This window comes from Xenopus laevis, chromosome 3L (genome assembly GCF_017654675.1).
Source record: "Xenopus laevis strain J_2021 chromosome 3L, Xenopus_laevis_v10.1, whole genome shotgun sequence".
Lineage (NCBI taxonomy): Eukaryota > Metazoa > Chordata > Amphibia > Anura > Pipidae > Xenopus > Xenopus laevis.
This window is the reverse complement of record NC_054375.1, coordinates 149,415,029-149,436,177: the sequence shown is the minus strand read 5'-3', so window position 1 is coordinate 149,436,177 and position 21,149 is coordinate 149,415,029. Positions and strand designations below refer to the sequence as shown.

The following is a 21,149-nucleotide window of genomic DNA, read 5'->3' as shown; positions in this document are numbered from 1 at the left end:
AATTTTGCATTTTATAGCTTGAATTTAGATGTTCAGGTATATGACTATGAATTACAAACATTTGTGTTACATTAGGGTATGTTTATGTTAATCTATAGGCGTCATTTATGTATCTCTGGGAAATATGCTAGAGTGCTAAGGGGTGCAAAAGTGCTCATTTAACATGACTTTGTGCCCTAGACAGGGACATAACTACAGAGGAAGCAGACTTTGTGGTTGCAGGGGGGCCAGGGAGGTATAGGAGCCCCATGAGGCCCTAATTCATATACAATTTCAATAAATATTAGTAAAAGAGGTCAACCTCTACAAATTGTGGGGGCCTGAAAAAAAATTTTGGTGTGGGGCCCAGTAATATCAAGTTATGCCACTGGCCCTAATGAATGCTGAACTCTCCATCGAGTGCCAGATTAAAGGTCCAGCAGAGGGAACATGCCCGCCCTGTTCTTACCACATGCCATAGGGTAGATGATAAAGACAGGGTGCGCTCTATGCTGCTCCTTAACTTGCACATCTGAATGACATGCAAGTTAAGGGGTGGCAGGGATGGGTGGGGTTATGCCTATATGCCCCTTATAAATACAGCACTGACAGCAGTAATTTACAGAGAGCACAATGCAGTGTGCAAAGTGCAAAACATTGACAATTGTGACTTTTTTTGCACTTTGTTCTTTAGAGCAAATGACCAGTTATGTGTTGTAACAACCTTTATATAACACATTTACATTCCCTTTAATGAAATGTTCTGTGACCTTTTTATCCTAATACGTCCGTGTGGTTACTGGGGATGAGAGAGTATTGGGTGCGGGGAGTGGTACTGGGTGGGGTGAGTCCCAATGCAGCTTCTGTCATGTGCTGCTTTACTGCAATGCAACTCCCCTCCCATATGATTCTGTATTAGAGGAGCAAAGTACCAGCATCAGCTGTAGCAGCACAGGACTCCCAGCAGCGATAACATGGCCAGCTCAGCTTCTATCTGCAATCCGGTAAGTGCTCTCTCTCCTACACTATCATGGGATATCATTATAATGGGAAGTCTAGATAAATCCCAGCGAAGGACATGCTTATCTGAAGAGCATTAATGTCATAAATAAATGTACAAATGCTGTTTTATTATTAATGCCCACAGTTCCTTAGAGACGTGGTGCAACTAGTTCTATTATCTGATGTGCCTTACTCACCAGGTATTAAGTATATGGATATGAAAGTGGATAAGGCAATACTGTATAATAATGTATTTATTTATTTATTTATTTGTAATTTCATAAACAGGTTTAGCGAACTAATATAAGTAGCTTTAGTGCATTAGCACCGGTGTGGGGAATCTACCTAGACAGTATCTCAGTGCGGGGTTGAAATGGGGGTGCTTGGTTGGGGCTGGTGGGGCTTGGTCAAGGGTGTGGCAGGCAGGGCCAAGATGCACCCAGATCAGTTACAATCCAGGTTGGCACCTCTGTAAAACCAGCTTAATAATACCGTTACCAAATGCAGATGTAAGTGTCAAAAAGCACTGCTGGACCAAGCAGGAACATTGCTGCAGGCTGCTCACACTCCAAATGATCAGCTAGGGCTAATACTGTGCACATAGAAGCTACCAAACCCAAATGGAAATCAAGTTAGTGTAACCTGCCCCCTTCTGCTTCTTCGTTTGTTGGCATAAGAAACAGCACCTAAATCACACCGACCTACACCAAGGGGAAATAACTGGAAAGCTGGCCAATTCTTTGGTCCTGTAGCCTACCGTCGGTTCATGCCATATTCTCAAAAGGGATAGCTGTTGAGGCTGTTTACCCACGCCTTGGTTAAATACTCGACTGAAACACTCTAAGATCATAATGGGTTAAAGTGGTCACAGATTGTACTCACAATTTATTTAGGCACTTACCAGCATTTACTAAATGTAAATGTTCTACACAATGGCTGCTACACTCTGCTGTTCTTCATTGAAGACATGATATCCACCACAGAGTATTAGGATACCTCTACTTACCCGCAGTTATAAATTCTGAACTGACTGTGCCCCTGATATTATTTCCTCTCTTTCTCATCTTCCTCCTCCAAGTCTTCTCCTGCCTTAACCCCTTCCTTCCTTCTAGTAATGTCTTCTCCTGTCGTAGCCCTTCCTTCCTACTAGTAATGTCTTCTCCTGTCTTAGCCACTTCCTTCCCTATAATAAAGCCTTCTCCTGTCTTAGCCCATTCCTTCCCTCAATTAAATTATTCTGCTCTATTAGTCCATTCCCTCTAGTAAATTCTTCTCCTATCTCAGTCCCTTCCTTCCCTCTAATAGTCTTCTGCTGTCTTAGCCTCTTCCTTACTTCCAGTAAGGTCTTCTCCTGTCTTAGCCCATTCCTTCCTTTAGTAATGTCTTCTCCTGTCTTAGACCCTTCCTTCCTTTAGTAATGTCTTCTCCTATCTTAGACCCTTCCTTCTAGTAAAGTATTTTCCTGTCTTAGCCCCTTCCTTCTAGTAATGTCTTCTCCTGTCTTAGCCCCTTCCTTCCTGTTTTTTCAGGAAAGTATTTTCCTGTTTTAGCCCCTGTCTTTCCTCTTATAATTCTCAGCTACTTTTTATTCTGCCAGCCCCAATCAAAATCAGAGTAATCTGGCTGAAGGTTTTTGCCGCCCCTCGTCATGCTGCCCCAGCCCTTATAGCTCTAGGACAAATGCCAGAAGAGCTGCTGTAAGCTGCCATAGAACAGTGCTGTATACTGGGCTTGTACGAGGCTGGTTGGTCCTTTGAGTGCTTGGAATTCCAGGGTCTATTTTATTCTCCTTTTAATCATGATCTAGGGCTTTCTTTCTTGCTGGGAGGAACTTAGGGCAAGGATATGAGTTTTGCAGCTTTTCAGAAATACATCTATAGTCATCCTAGGAGCAGGAGTTGCAGATGGGTTAGCATTAGATACACTATATGCAGTAGTGTAATATTATATGTACTCTAAAAAAGGAAACAAGTATTTTACATATTAAAAGAAAAAACAAACACATGCTTTTCTCTATGTTCCTTTTTAATACTCCCTCTAATTCCTGAAAAGAAATGATAGTAACTGTACATTGACACATTAATAGATATCATATGGGCAGTTTGCTCCTCTATAGTCCTGTGAGTGGGTCATGTACACTGCTCTGCTAGCTCACTCCCATGGACAGTAAGAACATTACATGATTTAGTGGCAGGAATACCAACCCACAGAAATATTGTTAAATGACATTTCCTGACAACCACATTTTTTAGTGAGAAAAGGCAGTGGTCATGGATTCAAGGGAACCCTTTCTAGCAGCAGTGTTGGTGGCAGCCATGTTTTGCAATATCAGTAACATTGGCAAGTTACAAGAGGTGAGCAGCAAGATGCATACTGGGGCAGGACCACAGGTCAACTTCCAGTGCATATCCTTCTGGTCAAATGCTGCCAAACTTTGCTACCATACTACTATGCAGCTTTGTAGTAAAGCAGCAGGTATGAGGGTATAGTAGAGGTGAATTGATTGCGGTTTACCCATGAGCCACATTCAGTTGTAAGAATAGTTGGGGAGCAACGTAAACATGAAAGAAGTTCCTGGGTGGTGCAAAATAAGTGCTGTGATTTGTGCCATTTGGTAGCCCCTATGTTAACTGGCAGCCTACGGGAGTTTCTGTTTCGCAGCACACCTGATTTTTATGCAACCAAAACTTGCCCCCAAGCCAAGAATTTAAAAATAAGCACCTGTTTTAAGGCCAATTGTAGAAACATCACAGTGGTTGATGAGCAACATGTTGCTCAGGAGCCACTGGTTGAGGACCACTGGCCTAAATAGTGTAGTGGCACATTTTTTTTTTTTTTTTGCTGTAGTAGCCACTTCCTAGAGTTACACCGTTTGTTATCCACAAAAATCCCCAAATTAATCTCAGTTAAGGATACCCCTCAACACACTACTCGTGTATAATTCACATTTATATTATTTTTTCCACACTGCATAACCTGCATTTATCAACATTGAACATTGATTTTCCAGTTTGCTGCCCAGTTTTCCAATTTAGTCAAATCACTCTGCGAAGGGGCTGGATCCTGCATGAAACATATAGTTCTGCACAATTTAGCATCAGCAGCAAAAATAGAAACAGTAATTTTAATGCCCACCTCCAGGTCATTAATAAACAAGTTAAAAAGCAAAGGACCAAGGCTAGACCCCTGCGGTACACTACTTACAACACTGAACCAATTAGAAAATGTTCTATTTACCCCCACTCTGTGTGATCTATCCTTCAGCCAGTTTGCAATCCAAGTACAAATACTTTGTTCCCGTCCAATATTAATTAATTTAACCTTCTGCGTGATACTGTATGTGTAGATCGCATCCACTGCCATCCTAGAGTCTAGGTTCTTGCTCACATCCTCATAAAAGCCAATTTAATTATTCTGGAAAGATCTATTATGCATAAAGCAATGGTGTCACATGCTCATAATATGGTGATTTGCAATGTTGTCACGTATTGTATCCCTTATTAGCCCTTTGAAACTGATAAATTGATTCATTGAAATGATTGATAAAACTGTACAGGTGTTTGTGTGATGATTACTATGGCTTCTCTGTAGCTCATGCCCTTCCAGAGTGTGATACTTGGGGGAATGTGTGAAGGCAAGAAAGTGACTCTTGAGGGTCTAGTACACAACGACTGTAAAAGGTAAGTAGAAAATGTGAAAGTGGGTAATACATGGCGAATTAGGGAAGGAGGGTGCCTATGTGCTCAAATCTCCCTATAGTCTTTATAAGGATCATTTTTAGGGGGCTGCAAAAGTGCTACAGTGTAGTAACCCATAGCACTTAATGGAATAATGAATGAAAATTAGGTTTTTTTGGAGTGATAACTGCAATAGTGCAAATAGTAAAGTTTGCTTTGTTTTTTGTTTTTATTTAGGTTTTCTGTAAATTTTCTTTGCTTCAACAATGATACTGCATTTCACTTTAACCCACGGTTTGACAAAGACAATATTGCATGTAACACAAAGCTAAACAGCCAATGGGGTTTAGAGGAAATAACAGATCACATGCTCTTCAGTCACAATGACTCCTTTGAGATCACCATAACTGTAATGAGAGGAACCTTTCAGGTAAGACTTTTCATTAAAGGTGAATGTGCTGGATCAGTAAGACCTAAACATTAACTTACTGCACCACAAGCCTAATCAAACAAATGATTTAAGCTTTCACCATCTTGTAGCTTTGTTATACAGGTATATCTTTGCAAGACCAACATGCTCAGTGCGGTCTGGGCTGCTTAGGGATCGTCATAAATTATCAAAACAGCACAAATCAAATAATATCTGCCAGAAGCCGATACAACAAGACTGATTAATAATCAGAATATACAGACTGCACTGGCTCCTGTGTTGTCATGTAATCTAATGTGGATTTTATAGTTTTTGTATTGTTTAATACAAACTTTCTCTAACTCTGCAGAACCAGCGGCTGCTGCAAAATAATCTTCCATATAAAATGCCAGTTTATCTGTTTAAATCTGGCTCCATGATCTTTGTCCCTGCAGCGGGAGTTGGAAACAGTAAAGGGGATGTAAAGCCAAAATAAAATCCAATACAAAACTCTGCACAGTCGCTGACTGCTCTACAGAGAAACAAACAAAGCTGCTTGAGTTCTGCATGGCTGGGAAGTAAGGCGGGGGCTCCCCCTGCTGTTCATAAGTATGATTGTTTCCCTGCAGAGCAGTTAGGGTCCGTCTGACAATTACTATCCACAGCATTAAATGAAGGAAGAATTTCACTGCATACAATCAGGTTTCTTATAAAAACGGTATACATTTTTGAATTAAAGTATATTGGAGGTAGGTTTCTTTTTCATTAAAGAAAGTAAAAATGGGGTTTCCAAACCCAAGAGCTCCTTCCCTGGTTCTCCTTTTTTCAGCTTAGACAGGCAACCAATGCCCAATTTCATGGGAACACTGTGAATCTCACAACCTCTAAGATAGAATCAGCCCTTGAAGCCCCCACCGCCAAAAAACTTGTCACCAGGCTGTACTCGCTTCTCCTAGCTACTATTAAACCTCCATTTAATGCAGCGGGTGCAGCCTGGAGCAGAGACATCCCAGAGCTAGAGGACGAAGATTGGGAGGGGGCAACTGATAAGGCATATGACTACCTCGTCTCAACCAGAGATAGACTGATCCAGTTCAAGATTCTACATAGACTTCACTTAACCCAAAATAGGCTGTTCCGTATGAGCACACTGGACTCACCACAGTGTTCTAAGTGTAGGGCCTCAGAGGCATCTTATCTACATCTCATTTGGTCATGCCCTCGAATCCAAGCCTTCTGGTCCCAGGTTCTTAATTATATTCAGGATAAAACTGCACTACCTAAACTAATAACCCCCCAGGTATGTATTCTTGGTGTAATAGATGAGGTTACCCCTAGGGCTGCCATGAGAATACTTTTCCGTACACTACTATTCTATGCCAGGAAATGTATCCTCCTGAACTGGATGTCCCCCCAATCCCCCACAGTTAATGGCTGGTTGAACTTACTTAAAGCAACACTCCCCTTGATACAACTCACCTATACTGCAAGAGGGTGTCCTCAGAAATATGACCTGGTGTGGCGAGGTTGGCTGGAAGCCACAGAGGAGCCTTAATATCAAGAAGGATAACCTAATCGTGGCATAACTACCTATATCACATATACGTAAGAGTAATAGCAACAGTATAATAACTGAATTAGAGTATATACTAATGTACAGGACTCATTTATGTGAAATGCTTACGCTGTACTAGGACAACTATGAGACAATGGAACCACAAATGATATAATGTTTGTTTGTTTATTGTTACAAAATGCAAAATAAAAAACCTGGGGTTTCATTTTTTTTTACTTTACATGCCCTTTACGTTACTATGGGTGGCTTTTTCCTGACCCCACTAGGGTTCCACTTGAGCCAAAGTTCATGTCAGAAGGCTTGTTATTCCTTTATCATGTTCATTCTTGCCCCATTGTACCCAGATCTCAGTGAATAATGACCAGATCTTGGAATACCGTCACCGAATCGCTTACCAAGGCATCCAGTCAATCCAGGTCAATGGAGATATCACTCTGAACAAAGTTACCTTCTCTGATCCACCAGTAAGTGATGTACTAAGCATAAAGCATTATTATTTCATAATAATGTACTTTTTAGCAGTATGTACCATTGGGTAATCATAAATAGAAAATTGCCATTTTAAAAAATAAGGACCCCTCTGGGACCGTACGATTCACATTGCACACAAACATACCAACAAACCATACATGTTAGGTCACATGAGCCAATTAACAGACAAGAGTTCTGTCTTTTGCTTCCACACTTCTTCCTGTTACAGTTAGAGCTGCAGTATTTCTGGTCAGGTGATCTCTGAGGCAGCACACACGAAATTGTGGTTCAAAACAATAGATGTAAAAGGGCAATATTTCGTTAAATACATATTCCAGTTTGATAGGATTATTTAATATGCCACTTAATTTGATATAAACTCTTGCTCAAGTATTCATTTTGGCGATATAGTTTTCCTTTAAAGGGCTGTGCTATAGCTATTGTTGGACCAGTGGCTGTCAGACGTACTCCCCAGATCAAAGTTCTTACTATAATTTTTAGCAGAAAGTAAAGTTTAAGGAATAAAATCATCATTTCATCATCATTTATTTATATAGCGCTGTCAAGATACGCAGTAAAATGTAATATGCCCTCTGCAATATCTGCAATTTCAATGAATGTTCTTTTTTCATTACAATTTCAGAACCAAATGTCACCAGCCTCAGATAAACTACTCTTTGTTACCCCAAATTATGTAAGTATGCCCCCAACTCTGGGGTGGAACTTTGTTTTTGCCTTCATTTTCCTTTGGATGCATATACTGTAGAATACCATTCTTATAGGGACACAATATGGATCAGTTATGTATTCTGAAAAAGCTCAGTATTATATTTTAAGACTTTTCATATAAATATATTCCTGTTGTGTAGAAGATAGTTTCATGTCTGAGAACTGATACCTAAGAATAACTACTTGGGAACATTACATATTAGCGATGCACCAAATCCACTTTTTTGGATTCGGTCAAATCCTTGGTGAAAGATTTGGCCAAATACTGAACCGAATCTGAATCCTAATTTGCATATGCAAATTAGGAGTGGGAAAGGAAAAAGTGGAAAAAATTTGTACTTCCTTGTTTTGCGACAAAAAGTCACGTGATTTCCCTTCCAGACCCTAATTTGCATATGCAAATTAGGATTTGGATTTGGTCCGGCCAGTCACAAGAATTCGGCCAAATCCGAATCCTGCTGAGAAAGGCCGAATCCTGGATGAATACCAAACCGAATCCCGGATTTGGTGCATCTCTATTAAATAGGCATATTACTGTAATTTTAAGAAAATGTTGGCACCAGTGGGCATGAATTTGCTAGAAACTATGCATGGCCACAGAAGATCTGTACCACAGCTATCAGTCCTTTCAGTAGACCCAAAGTGCTGATAAACAAAGCTCTGGATCCTTGAATTTGACACCTACTTACGCAATTATCAGGGCCGGATTTACATAGTGGGCGCCCCTAGGCCCACTACCATTTGTCGCCCCTGTCCCCTCCAGGGGGACAGGAGCAATTGGGATTGGCGCATAGGAAATTTAAAACATGATTGTATCTCCAGCACATCCCCAGTGTTTTTGAACCAATGTGGGTGTGATTGGGCAGCATGCCGCCCCCCTAAAATCCTGCCACCCTAGGCCCGGGCCTGGGTGGCCTTTCCACAAATCTGGGCCTGGCAATTATAGACACTATACTCAATTATTACTTTTATTGTGAGCACTATTCAATGATGGAGATAACATGGGCAATGTTACTATTGCCACTAGATACTGAATATCAAATATATAGCAGAGGTCTAGTATTCTAAGCTTGGCCAGTAGTGATGGGCATATTTCTCCCATTTTTCTCCCATTTTCTCCCAAATTGTCCAAACTGCGAAAAATTCACGAAAATGTATGAATTTGACGATTTTGACTCGAGCAACTTTTCCGACGCGCGTCCATTTGTGCCTATATGATAGTCTACTAAAACTATAAAGGTATCCATGTAGTTATTATAATCCTATGTTTTTTTGTAGAACATTCCCTTCCAGTGTGCAATACCTGGGAGAATTAATGATGGCAAGACAGTGACTATTGAAGGTCTGGTACACAGCGACTGTAACAGGTAAGAGGCAAAAGGAAACGTGTCGTACATGGGGGGAATTAGGGAAGGAGAGTGCCTGTAAAGGGACAGCTGTATCTGGTGTCATACCAAAAGAAAAGTGACTCCCCGTTATACTATTTTAATTTCCTTAGTGAAATAAAAATACTGTAAAGAGGTTATTGAAGTTTGTCTTCTTGAGTGAGGGGTGGAGTAGGACAGCAGGCAGAAGACTTGATCTGAAACATAGAGGAGGCGATAATACATTTTTATGCCTTTTCATATTTTCTGCTTTCTCAAAAAGAATATCTGCCATCATCTTTCTAATGGAATGTGTAAGAAGCTATAGTGGAATCAGTGACTAAACCCCTCCTAGATATGGTGGACTTCTCATATGGATTCACAGTGGTCCTTCTCTTATGTGAACTTTCTTCCATCTCGTAAAGCGAGCACTCACAAGTCTCCCCATGGGATCATTCTGCAATGAGGAGCAATTCTGTTCCAGGAGGCTAACTCATAGCAGTGAATGAAACAATGAATAGAATGTTTCTATGGGCTTCTGCAGTAGCACAAATATTAAATTAGTCTGACAGACAAGGGTAGAAGATGTAACACTATGCCAAGGAATGACACTTAAAATTGTCCCTTTCTGTAGGTTTGCTGTGAATTTTCTCTGCTTCAACAAAGATATTGCATTTCACTTCAACCCACGGTTCGACCAAGACAATACTATTGTATGTAACACAAAGCTGGAAGACAAATGGGGCACGGTGGAACGGACACAACTCATGCCTTTTGATAAAGACGACTCCTTTGAGTTAAGCATAGTTATACTGGAACACGTCTTTCAGGTGAGACGTTTTGTTGAAGCCAGACGTCTTTATCTTCATATATTGCTACATATATAGATATATATATATATATATATACTGCGCCCTTCAGTTCAGAGTATATAGATTCTAGCTTTTGGGTTAAACTGATCGACAAGTATCTCTTTCTGGAATGAGGACATTTTCAGAAGGGGGGTATTATATTTTCAAAAGAGTTGCTCTCTGTTTATCTTATTGCAACCAATCACCTTAATTGTACCCCAATTCCATTTTCTTGTCTTGATACTGTTCACCTTTTTCATTCTGCTCCACTGCACCCAGGTCTCGGTGAACAGAAAGCGTATCTTGGATTACCACCATCGTGTTTCTTACCAAGGCATCCAATCACTCCTTGTCAATGGTGACATTACTCTTCTTAATGTTACCTTCTCAGAACCACCAGTAAGTGAAGTACTAAGCAAATAGAATTCTCTATTATATCTGATATATACAAAATCTGGATGCTGACCCCTATAGGAGCTAAAAGCAACTTCCTCTGCATTAAATTGGCTTTTCAGTGATAAATTCTTGTATCCCTCAAACCTCATCTGATGCAGATTTAATGGAGAAAAATGAAACTTGATTAAAATGTTCACAGTGGCCTCTACAGCTATTGACTGTAACAAAAATTTGCTCAAATTACAGCTGTAATGTTTCTGTATATAACATGATTCATCCCATCATTACATCCATAATGGAATGAAATGTCCCATCTGTGTTTTGAGAAAATATTGACTATCACGTCCTTCTAATTTCAGACCCAAGTGTCACCAGCCCCATCACCATATTCAGTCACACCAAGTCATGTAAGTATGCCCCTGATCCTGGGGTGGCAATTCCGTTTTGCTTTCCTTCTTGTCTTTGGGTGCATTTAGAATTAGAATGGAGAATTACATATATATAGAGAGAGAGAGAGAGAGAGAAGAGAAAATAAAGAAACACAATATGGATCAACTGTGGATTCAAAAACAGTAAATATTGTATAAAATTATTGTATAAAAATGTTTATGTACTTTGATTTCTACAGTAACTTATCAAATCAAAGTAACCTCACATCCGAAAAACAGTTGGGAAAATACAAATTTTTTTTTTTTAAGAAAATGTGGTTAAAGATAGGCATGAATTTGCTAGGAGCTATGGTTGGCCATTTGGAAGAAATGTAATACAACCGACGGTTAATAAACACAAGCATGGCTGGATCTTAAGTTTTGCTCATACAGTGTTTCTGGGTACTCCACAATATGCCGTGTGCTTTAGTCTTATTACTTGTGTGACACATAATTCAGCCTGTTAGAAGGAACAGGCTTGAAACATGCACCCAACTCCAATAAAAGCCAATGGACTCAGTTTATATTACAAAAAGTCCTAAAGCAATCAGACCAGTATTTGTGAATTAGTCCTTAAGAATGGAGGAGATTGCATAATCCAACTTAAAGGGGAACTATCTCGAAAATAAAAATTTACAATAAGCTTTGCCATGCGGAAATAAGAAACTTTTTCAGACAACTAACGATGTTTCAGGCCCAAACATGGCCTTGAAAAAAGGCAGTGTTTGGGCCTTAAAGTGGACCTGTCACCTACACATAAAAAACTGCATAATGAAAGTCCTTTCCAAATTAAATATGGAACCCCAAAAATGTTTTTCATTAAAACATCCATACCTGTTTTAAAGGTGTTTAAATATCTAAACTGTCAATCAAATATTACCTGCCCCGCCTCTATGCCAGTGGCATAGAGGAGGGGCAGTCAATTACTTTCACTTTCCATTCAGCACTTCCTACATGTCACTGCTCTCCTCACATTCCCCCTTCCCTCCTCAGGCTTTATAATTGTGTAGGGCACTGCACATGGACATTAGGTCCCTCATTCTGGTTCATACACAAGATTTTGGGGTGATACACAATTTCCCTTAATAACCGTGTCCACAAAATGACAGCTGCCTGCTTGCTGTGATTGTATAATTCCAAGACAGAAGGAAACAAAATTTAAATAATAAATACAGTGTAAATAAAGTTTATTTTGCTCAACTAAGATGATAGAAAAGAATTTGAAATTATTTCTTAGGGTGACAGGTCCCCTTTAATCATCGTTAGTTATCTGAGTCCTGAGTCATGATACCAATAAAGGCGGTTTAATTCATGTACAAGGGTGGTGCTGTGACTTCAATGTTGTATGGTTTCTTTCTAGCTCATGCCCTTCCAGAGTGCAATACTTGGGGGAATTAGTGATGGCAAGACAGTGACTATTGAGGGGCTAATACACAGCGACTGTAAACGGTAAGTGTCAAAAGGGAAGAGTTTAATACATGGGGGATTAAGGAAGTAGAAATAGTAGAGCAGTGATCCCCAACCAGTAGCTCTAGAACAACATGTTGCTCCCAACCCCTTGGATGTTTCTCCCAGTGGCCTCAAAGCAGGTGCTTCTTTTTGAATTCCAAGCTTGGAGGCAAGTTTTGGTTGCATAAAAAACATGTGTACTGCCAAACAGAGCCTCATATAGGCTGCCAGCCCACAATGGGCTACCAAATACAGCCAGGGTACCAAATAAAACAAGAGGGATCCAGGGGTTCGTGCCTCCCCAAATCAAACTTTCCGATGCTGTCCCTCCTCGTTCCCGCATAACTAGTACTGGGAGCACGTTTGCATTCTCTGCAATAGAAGGGACTAAATTCTGATTTTAAAAAATTTGGCTCTTAAACTTACTAGGAGTGGCTTTTTGCTGTCCCTAATAACCCACTAGGCGCTGCCGTCCAAGGCAATATCTTGGAATATCATGGAAGCCACCCTCTAAGTACAGCTCCCCATAGAAGATAAGGGAACCTTTAAGTCTTTTTACTTTCACTTTGCACTTTATCAAAAACAGACTCTGCCGACTTATACATCTTTCTAAATGTATAAGAACCCCTTCTAGATATGAGGGACTTCAAATATTAACTACTAATGGTCTTCACCATACCTAAGTAACTTGTGTATACAGGATTAACCCACAAACCTCCCTATAGTCTTTCTATCCCTTTATTGTAGGGATCATTCTGTGGGGGTGTTAATTTTGCACCAGGGCACTAACCACATGGTATAGACTGGAACATAAAATGCAGTGTTTTTGTGGCTACTGCAATAGTGCAACCAGTAAATGGATCTGAGAGGCAAATAAAACTGTGCTAAGGGTATTCATGTAAAATTATTCTGGTTTAAGGTTCACTGTGGATTTTCTTTGCTTCAACAATGATATTGCATTTCAATTGAATCCACGGTTTGATGACGGCAAAACTATTGTATGCAACACAAAGCTGAGCAACAAATGGGGCTCAGCGGAAAAGATGAATCCCATGCCGTTCAGTAAGGACGAGGCCTTTGAGATAACCATAGCTGTACTAGAACATGTCTTTCAGGTGAGACTTTTTATTGAAGTGGGGTGTGTTTAGCGGTAACAAATAAATAACTAGAGTTGTGGCTGCTGCGTTCAGTACAAGTTATATGGGTGTTAACTTTCAGGTCAGACCAAGGAAATAATCTCTTTCTGGAAAGAGAGGACATCTTTGCAGAATTTATATTTTGAAATGTTTAAGTTTTAGTCTTTAGTTAAAATAGGAACAATGAAAAAATCAGTCACACGTTCATGACCCCCCCCCCCCACTGCAATGCAGCACTTTCCTTTCCATTCACTTTTACCCCTTCTCTTGCCCTGCTACTATTCACCTTTTTAATTTTTCTACCCAGGTCTCAGTGAATGGAGAACATATCTTGGAATACCGCCATCGTGTCTCTTACCAAGCCATCAAGTCCCTCTATGTCAATGGTAATATTACTCTTACCAACGTTAACTTCTCTGAGCCCTGAGTAAAGCTGGCCATACAAGTCCTCATTTCTGTGCTACACATGAGCCCAGCTATAACCAAAGCAAGAGATACCTGGGTGCACCGAAGAAGGAGGTGGCGGCCAAGAATGTACCCTTCGCCAGTATGATGCAAAATTTTTACTAACCAGTGATTTTACTTTTCCTTCTTAAATTGCAAACCTGAATAGATATTGAGTATATAAATGATGTTTTTTTTGCATGTTTATTCCCACTCTAACTGCAATGGATGAAATGTGCTGGGCTCCTTGGCCTGACCAATAAAGCTGCTTTTCATCTTACTGCTCAGTTAATGGTTGATGTCTGTTGATGCCACTATCATTGGACAGACCAACAACTATGTGTTTCTTCTATTACTCCCTGAACCAATATCTTTCTTACCTCTTCATCCACTTCCTGTCTCTGTGCCAGAGGAATAAGGCTCAGCAACGAGATCATGCTCAATGAGATAAGTGTGCCCTGGAATATCAGAAAAGTCAGAGAATTCTTTTACTTCATAGAAGATAGCTCATAGTACAAGTTATTCCAGGGACTAGTCCAATTGCCATTTTGGAGTCAGGAAGGAATTTTTCCCCCCTCTGTGGCAAACTGGAGAGGCTTCAGATGGGTTTTTTTTTTGCCTTCCTCTGGATCAACTGGCAGCTAGGTAGGTTAAAAGGTTGAACTTAATGGACAGGTGTCTTTTTTCAACCTAACTTACTATGTTACTATGTAGTGACACATGGTTTCTGCTATTTTCACATCCTGTATTAGATTACCCAGAGGTCCAGAGGTACTGGTTCTGATACAAGGACCTCCCAATGACTTTATGACAGTAATCCCCAACCAGTGGCTCACGAGCAACATGTTTCCAACCAACCCCTTGGATGTTGCTTCCAGTGGCCTAAAACCAGGTGCTTATATTTGAAATCTTGGCTTGAAGGCAAGTTTTTATTGCATTAAAAACATGTGTACTGCTAAACAGAATCCCCTGTTGGCTTCCAGTCCACATAGGGGCTACCAATAGCCAATCACAGCACTTATTTGGCATCCCCTGGGAGCTTTTTTCATGCTTACATTGCTCTCCAACTTTTTTTACATTTGAATATGGCTCGTGGGTAAAAATGAAGTTGGGGATCTCTGCTATATTGTTTCAGTAAATTAATCAGAAAAAACTATACATGTTTCCTCTTATCAGGTTGTCATACAATGGAGTATCAATTCCCAACCTTTTCAGTTATTCCAAAGGGTACCTGTGATGTTTATCTGGACAGAGTCACCTGATCCCTAAACTCTAACAAAATCTAGTTCGTATCATTGCCGGTCAGGAACTGTCCTCTCTGCAGGTCTCAGGGTCTCACTATGATATTTAGCATTTTTGCAATGGATCAATCTCTTCAACTGTTTCTCTCTGAACCTACGGGACATGGGCAGGGCCGCCATTAGAAATCACGGGGCCCCGTACAACAAAATTTTTGGGGCCCCCTGGGCCCCACCCACACTGACGACCAAGCTCCGCCCCATATCCCGCCCACATCGCAGTTAAAAGACCACACAGACATCAGCGCTAAAAAAGTAACCCCCCCCCCACACAAGTTGTAAAAAGCTATTGATGGTCAGGGCCCCCTTATAAAAAAAATTGGGGCCCCAAAAAAAAAAAATTAATTTTTTTTTTTTTTTAAAAACATTGGTGGCAGGGGCCCCCTGTTAAAAAAAACTTGGGGCCCCAACAAAAAAAAATGTAAAAAAAACTAAAAAATAAACAAACATTGGTGGCAGGGGCCCCCTTCTAAGTTAAAAACAAATTGGGGCCCCAAAAAAAAATTTGAAAAAAAATTAATTTTTTTTTGAAAAAAAAAAAAACATTGGCGGCAGGGGCCCCCTTATAAGTTAAAAACAAATTGGGGCCCCAAAAAAAAATTTGAAAAAAAATTAATTTTTTTTTGAAAAAAAAAAAAAACATTGGCAGCAGGGGCCCCCTTATAAGTTAAAAACAAATTGGGGCCCCAAAAAAAATTTAAAAAAAATAATTTTTTTTTGAAAAAAAAAAAAAACTGGTGGCAGGGGCCCCCTTACAAGTTAAACAAATTTGGGGCCACCAAAAAGAAAATTAATTTTTTTTTTAAAAAAAAACCCCAAAAAAAAACAATGGTGGCAAGGGGCCCCTTACGAGTTAAAAAAAAAATTGGGGCCCCAAAAACAAAAGTTTTAAAAAAAAGATTGGTGGCAGGGGCCTATAGAATATTAAAATAATACATTGGTGGCCAGGGGATTAAAAAAAACAAACTGGTGTTCAGTAGAATTGAACTCATGGCTTCAGTACTTCAACTTCGCCTCCTTTCGTGACTTCGGGTCTTTTCACCGCTTCAGGACTTCGGCTTCGGCTGTTTTCGTGACTTCGGGTCTTTGCGCTGCTTCAGGACTTCGGCTTCGGCTGTTTTCGTGACTTTGGGTCTTTTCGGCGCTTCGTGACTTCGGGACTTCGGCTTTTTCCGTGACTTCGGGTATTTTCGTCGCATCGGCTTCGGCTTTTCGGCACTTCCGCATTCGGCACTGAAGAGGCAAGACGTACGGCTCGGGCGCTCGTAAGGGGGGCCCGGATCTTCAAAAAAATGCAGCGCTGCCGGGCCCCCCTTCATGCCCGGGCCCGGTACGCTTGTCCCCCCTGTCCCCCCCTGATGGCGGCCCTGGACATGGGTGAGCATGCTCAGTTCATTTAGTCTCTGACCTGTGTAGTGTTAACATCGCTTCCAGAAACAGCACACGTGTGTGAGTGTTCAGTGCGGAACAATACAGTGTCAGCCCTTTGTGTAGAGAGACTGTGACTGCAGGACCGGACTGGCAATCTGTGGGTTCTGGCAAATGCCAGAGGGGCTGCTATAAGGTCCCATAGAAAGTCAGTATTTAGTGGGCTGGTGGGGGCTGTTTGAGCCTCTGTGTACCTGAAATGCCAGGGCCTATTTTAGTTCTCAGTCCGGACCTGTGTGACTGGGTAGAGCAAATTGCATTACAAGCTGAATGTGGGAAAGAATTGGATCAAGGACCAACTGTGCTTTAAGATCGAAACTGTGGGTGAAGATCCAACTGTCACTAAAAGACAGAAACTGAGCACAGAATCTGTAGGAACCCAGAAAATGGTAAATTTTCACAGACTGATGATCAAATTGCTGTTGGTCAGTGCCGGGGATCAGAGCTGCAAGCGGGTTAGTTGTCACTTGTACTAAATGGAGGAGGAAGAGAGCAGACAATCTGTAACAATGACTGACTGGCGTTAAAAATGTTGTTGGCCCGGCAGGGCTGCTGTTTCAGTGCCGGGATTGTAGCTCATTGGGCGGGTTTGTTCTCAGGTTCATTCAGTGATTTAGAGGGACAGTACAGAGCAAAAACTCTCTCAACTTTGAGTTATTCTGATCTGTATTCTTCTCCTCATGTATATCACTGAGAAATGACCTTTGGGTGAAGATCCAACTGTTGTTGAAGGTCCAGCTGTGCCGCTGCACCTCCGTGATCAGTTGTCTACTGGAAATGCCAAATCCAACAGTCTGTGCTACGGAGCAAAGATGCAGTTTTTTGTCATGTCCGTCGTTTGATCTTTGAAGCTGGGGCAGTCATTCTCATAGTTTTCTTCCTCCTCCTTTTAGTGCAATTGAGAAGGAACCCGTCCCAGCAGTGTAATGAGCTCCGATCCCCGGCACTGACACAGCAGCCCTGCCAGTCCAACAGCATTTCTGACATCAGACAATCTTTATAAGTGCTCAGTGTTCACTCGTCAGAGGTCTGTACAGATATGAGCGTTCCTACACATTCTGCACTCAGTCTCCGCCTATAACAGTTGACTCTCCACCCACATTGTCCTCAATCTTACTATCCTCAGTCATACTGTGCTCAATCTTACTGTGCAGCAGAAATGCTCAATCTAATTGTGCAGCATCTCTCAGTCTCAGTCTTTTACAGTTGACTCTTCACCCACATTGTGCAGCAGAGATGATCAGTCTTAACTGGCTTCTTTCTAAAGCAGAGTGTGTGAAATAAAGCACAGTTGGTCCTCGGATCTTCACCCACAAGCCTGGATGACCCACCACAAGCTGAATGAAGTGCCACAAACCAGATCACGCACTAGGATCTTCACCCACAATGACAACTAGAGAAAATGGATTTTGTAAATGGCTTTACCTGTTCCATGTAAAGCCATTGTTTGAGTGTATTAATAACAGTATCTTCTGTATGAACATTATGCTGAAAGTTTCTCTGTTCCTGATGAGTTGCACTTTGTAACCACAGAGAGCTCTTTCTCAGTCAAATACATGAGGAGGGAGCAGAATAAAGATCAGAATTATTAAAAGTTGTGAGAGTTTTTGTTCTGTACGTATGAATGGTCCCCAAACCTGAGTTTGTACTGACTCTGCCTGTCACGGTTGGCACCCTAAATTCATAACTGATGCTAAGCACCCTGTTCTCGGCTCTTGCTTCCGACTTTAACTGCCGCCTTTCACCTCGGAGGAGCCCTCAGCTAATTGGATGCCCCCAGGTCTTATAAAGAGAGGTGCAAAGCGAGGGGTTCTGAAGAAGCTAAAGGGCACAACTGTAAATCAGAGTCTTTTGGGCAGAGGGTCACAGTACAAGGCGTAGGCAGAATCTTAGTCAGATCAGGCCGGGTCAGGGCAGGCAGAATACAAAATGGAGTCAGGCAGGAAAGGGTCAAACCAGGAGATCAAGCAATAGGGATAAGAATAAGCAAAGTTGGATATCAGGCAGGGGTCAGGATACAGAAGTCAGAATCGTCAGGAGCAGGCAGGGGTCACAATAGGTAGTCAAAATCACAGATAATCAGAAGCTCAAATAGCACAAAAGCACCAGGAACAAGATCCTATAACGGGCAGTGTAAAAATCCAAACTGTGCCTTTAAGTACTTTTAAATTTCGCTCCACTGCGCACTGATGTAAGGACACCAGCGCGAATGCGCCTACAAGAAAGACAGAGACGGACCGCCTTAGGATTCACAGTGCGGAAGAGGACGCAGCTCGCGACCACGGTATGTTACACTGCCCTGCTGGTCCAACTGCACTTTATTATTCACAGTGGCCTGTGGAGACCGATCATCTCTGCTGCACGATGTTAGTAGAGAGGCAACTGTAAAAGGCAGAGACTGAGTGCTGAATGTGTAGAAATGCTCATATCTGTACAAGCTCCTGAAACTCTGGTCCGGCAGCCCAGTGCGAGTTTGTTCCCAGTGAGGCTTCTGTCATGCTGCCAGGTTGAACCATTCCCTCCTCAAGCCTCCTCAGGGGTCAGGTGGCCAGAGAGCCAACTGTGCTTTATTCTTCATACTTTATAAAGTGACTTGTGGAGACTGATCATCTCCGCTGCACAATAAGAATGAGCATCTCCACTCAGAACTGGGCCATACCGGCCAGGTTGCCTAGGGTGCCGGCTGAGCTTGTTCTTTCAGGAATTGACGCCGGCACACATGCGCAGGTTGATGTCGGCGCACATGTGTGAGTTGCCACCGCAGAATCGCCAGAAGATGGGGAGAGAGGGGACCGGACATGGGGTAGGCAACAGAGCAGGTACGTGCCTGACACCCCCCCACACCAGCTTTGCCTCCTAGGCACGTGCCTACTCTGTCTACCCCTAGTTCCAGCCCTGTCTCCGCTGCACAATAAGAATGAGCATCTCTGCTGCATAATAAGTGGCTGTTGAAGGCAGCGGGAAGCCGGCCCTGGAGCTGAAGGCATCGGCGACTGCTGGGTAAAGGACCTATGACTAAGAGTTACTTTGACTTTCTTATGTTAACATCGTTTGTGTTGTTTAAGCTGTTCTGTGACTGATCCTGTGGTGGCTGGTGGTACACATGACCAAGTTTCTCACCTGAAAAGTGACTGAATCACAGTTAAGAATGAAGCGACTGATTGAGCTGCAGGCTCAATCTTATTCTTTGCTCTATAAAAGTCCAAGTATCATTTGGATAAATCACTTTGCTTCTTCTACACTGGAGAATACACTCTACTAAGCGAAGGCTTCACATCTGAAGGAAGAAGTGTTGAGTGGGACAAGTCATTGGTGGACGGTTCCATTCTGCTGGGAGAGGCTGACCAAGTCAATACTTTGGCTGGTGGATTACCGCATATTGTATATGTTGGCGAGGATCCCACTAATTAGTGCAACAATGGTCACAGCCTTGAGCAAAGCAAAAATTGCTCCAATGTTTGAGGTTATTATTTCATCGACAACAGCCCCAATGGCACAAGATGACACTCAACCACCCACTGCACTTACAGCACTGACTGTGAGCAGCCCAATGACAGTCCAAACAGGATTGGCTGTAAAACAATCATCAGTCGTACCAATGGCTTCAGCTAAGATCCACCTGGCAAAGTTATCAGTGGTACTGGCCATGGCCATTCTCTTCCTAGTGGTACAGCCATCAAGATTTAGTTCTCCAGAATGCCAATGGCTTCAAAAAAAAGGGGAGCATATTGACAACAAAATACTCATTCCTCATGAACAGTGTCAACCAAAAGTAGAGAATCGAGACCATTGCTTTGACATTCCTGATAATGGATTTCCCAACAACATACATGAGCTGAAAGCTGCAGTCATGGTGGTGCATACAGTCTACAATGAAACCATGATATTCTACAGCAACTATGGGAAAACACTCGGACTATTAGAGAATGATTATGATTATCTACGTTCCCTTCTGGAGGATGTAATAAATGAGTTAGCTCAGTGTGTAACAAATGCAGGGCAATATAAGGATTTCACAGATCCCATATCCAACCAATACAGAGAATTAGAGAAGCATGTCCAGAAATGGGGAAACTCTGCATGTGCCCAGAACATCTTTTGGGTTATCAGCGAAAATTTAGAGAAGGCTGTTCCACTCTCTTCTCAAATGCGAAAAATGAATCTCATGAATAAAACCTCTTAACTTTGTTCCTATGGCTATTGTGCAAAAGAAATAATAAACACATTTTAATAATGATGTAGAGACAGAACCTGAACTTCTGTGTTTTTCTTTTATTTGTATATATTAATTAACAGAATGCACCAAATGTCAACATTACTAGCCCTGGCAATGCATTTGTAATGGTACTAGTTGTATTTCTGTATTTCATGGTTTACTGGTTACATTTCCATGTTTCGAGGCAGGCAGGGTATAGGACACAGGGCTCAGGCTGCAGGTCTCAGAGTTTCACTTAGAGATTTAGCATTTTTGCAAGGGATCATTCTCTTCAACTGTTTTTCCCTGAGCCTATG

The 21,149-nt window shown here is 41.6% G+C and overlaps 2 protein-coding genes across 2 annotated transcripts; both read left to right on the top strand.

The window, feature by feature from the left end:
* The first annotated feature begins 877 nt into the window (after positions 1 to 877).
* On the top strand, positions 878 to 14,191 carry lgals9.L (galectin 9 L homeolog). Its single transcript, XM_018253677.2, has 12 exons — positions 878 to 983; positions 4,573 to 4,661; positions 4,896 to 5,088; positions 6,988 to 7,107; positions 7,758 to 7,808; positions 9,122 to 9,210; positions 9,842 to 10,037; positions 10,338 to 10,457; positions 10,814 to 10,861; positions 12,243 to 12,331; positions 13,251 to 13,446; positions 13,775 to 14,191. The coding sequence occupies exons 1-12, from the start codon at positions 954 to 956 to the stop codon at positions 13,892 to 13,894; spliced, it is 1,341 nt and encodes a 446-aa protein (XP_018109166.1). The 5' UTR covers positions 878 to 953; the 3' UTR covers positions 13,895 to 14,191.
* Positions 14,192 to 20,011: 5,820 nt separating this feature from the next.
* Positions 20,012 to 20,827, top strand: LOC121401184. The gene has a single exon (XM_041585517.1). It carries the CDS (start codon positions 20,023 to 20,025, stop codon positions 20,818 to 20,820), a length of 798 nt encoding a protein of 265 aa, XP_041441451.1. The 5' UTR covers positions 20,012 to 20,022; the 3' UTR covers positions 20,821 to 20,827.
* The last annotated feature ends 322 nt before the right edge of the window (positions 20,828 to 21,149 follow it).

What these genes read in the sequence shown, in the direction of transcription:
- lgals9.L (XM_018253677.2), top strand. Translation starts at nt 954, where the DNA reads ATGGCCAGCTCAGCTTCTATCTGCAATCCG. An exon ending in CAGCTTCTATCTGCAATCCG is followed by an intron (nt 984 to 4,572) that starts GTAAGTGCTCTC and finishes GCTTCTCTGTAG; the next exon opens with CTCATGCCCTTCCAGAGTGT. An exon ending in ATACACAGCGACTGTAAACG is followed by an intron (nt 12,332 to 13,250) that starts GTAAGTGTCAAA and finishes TTCTGGTTTAAG; the next exon opens with GTTCACTGTGGATTTTCTTT.
- LOC121401184 (XM_041585517.1), top strand. Translation starts at nt 20,023, where the DNA reads ATGTTGGCGAGGATCCCACTAATTAGTGCAACAATGGTCACAGCCTTG.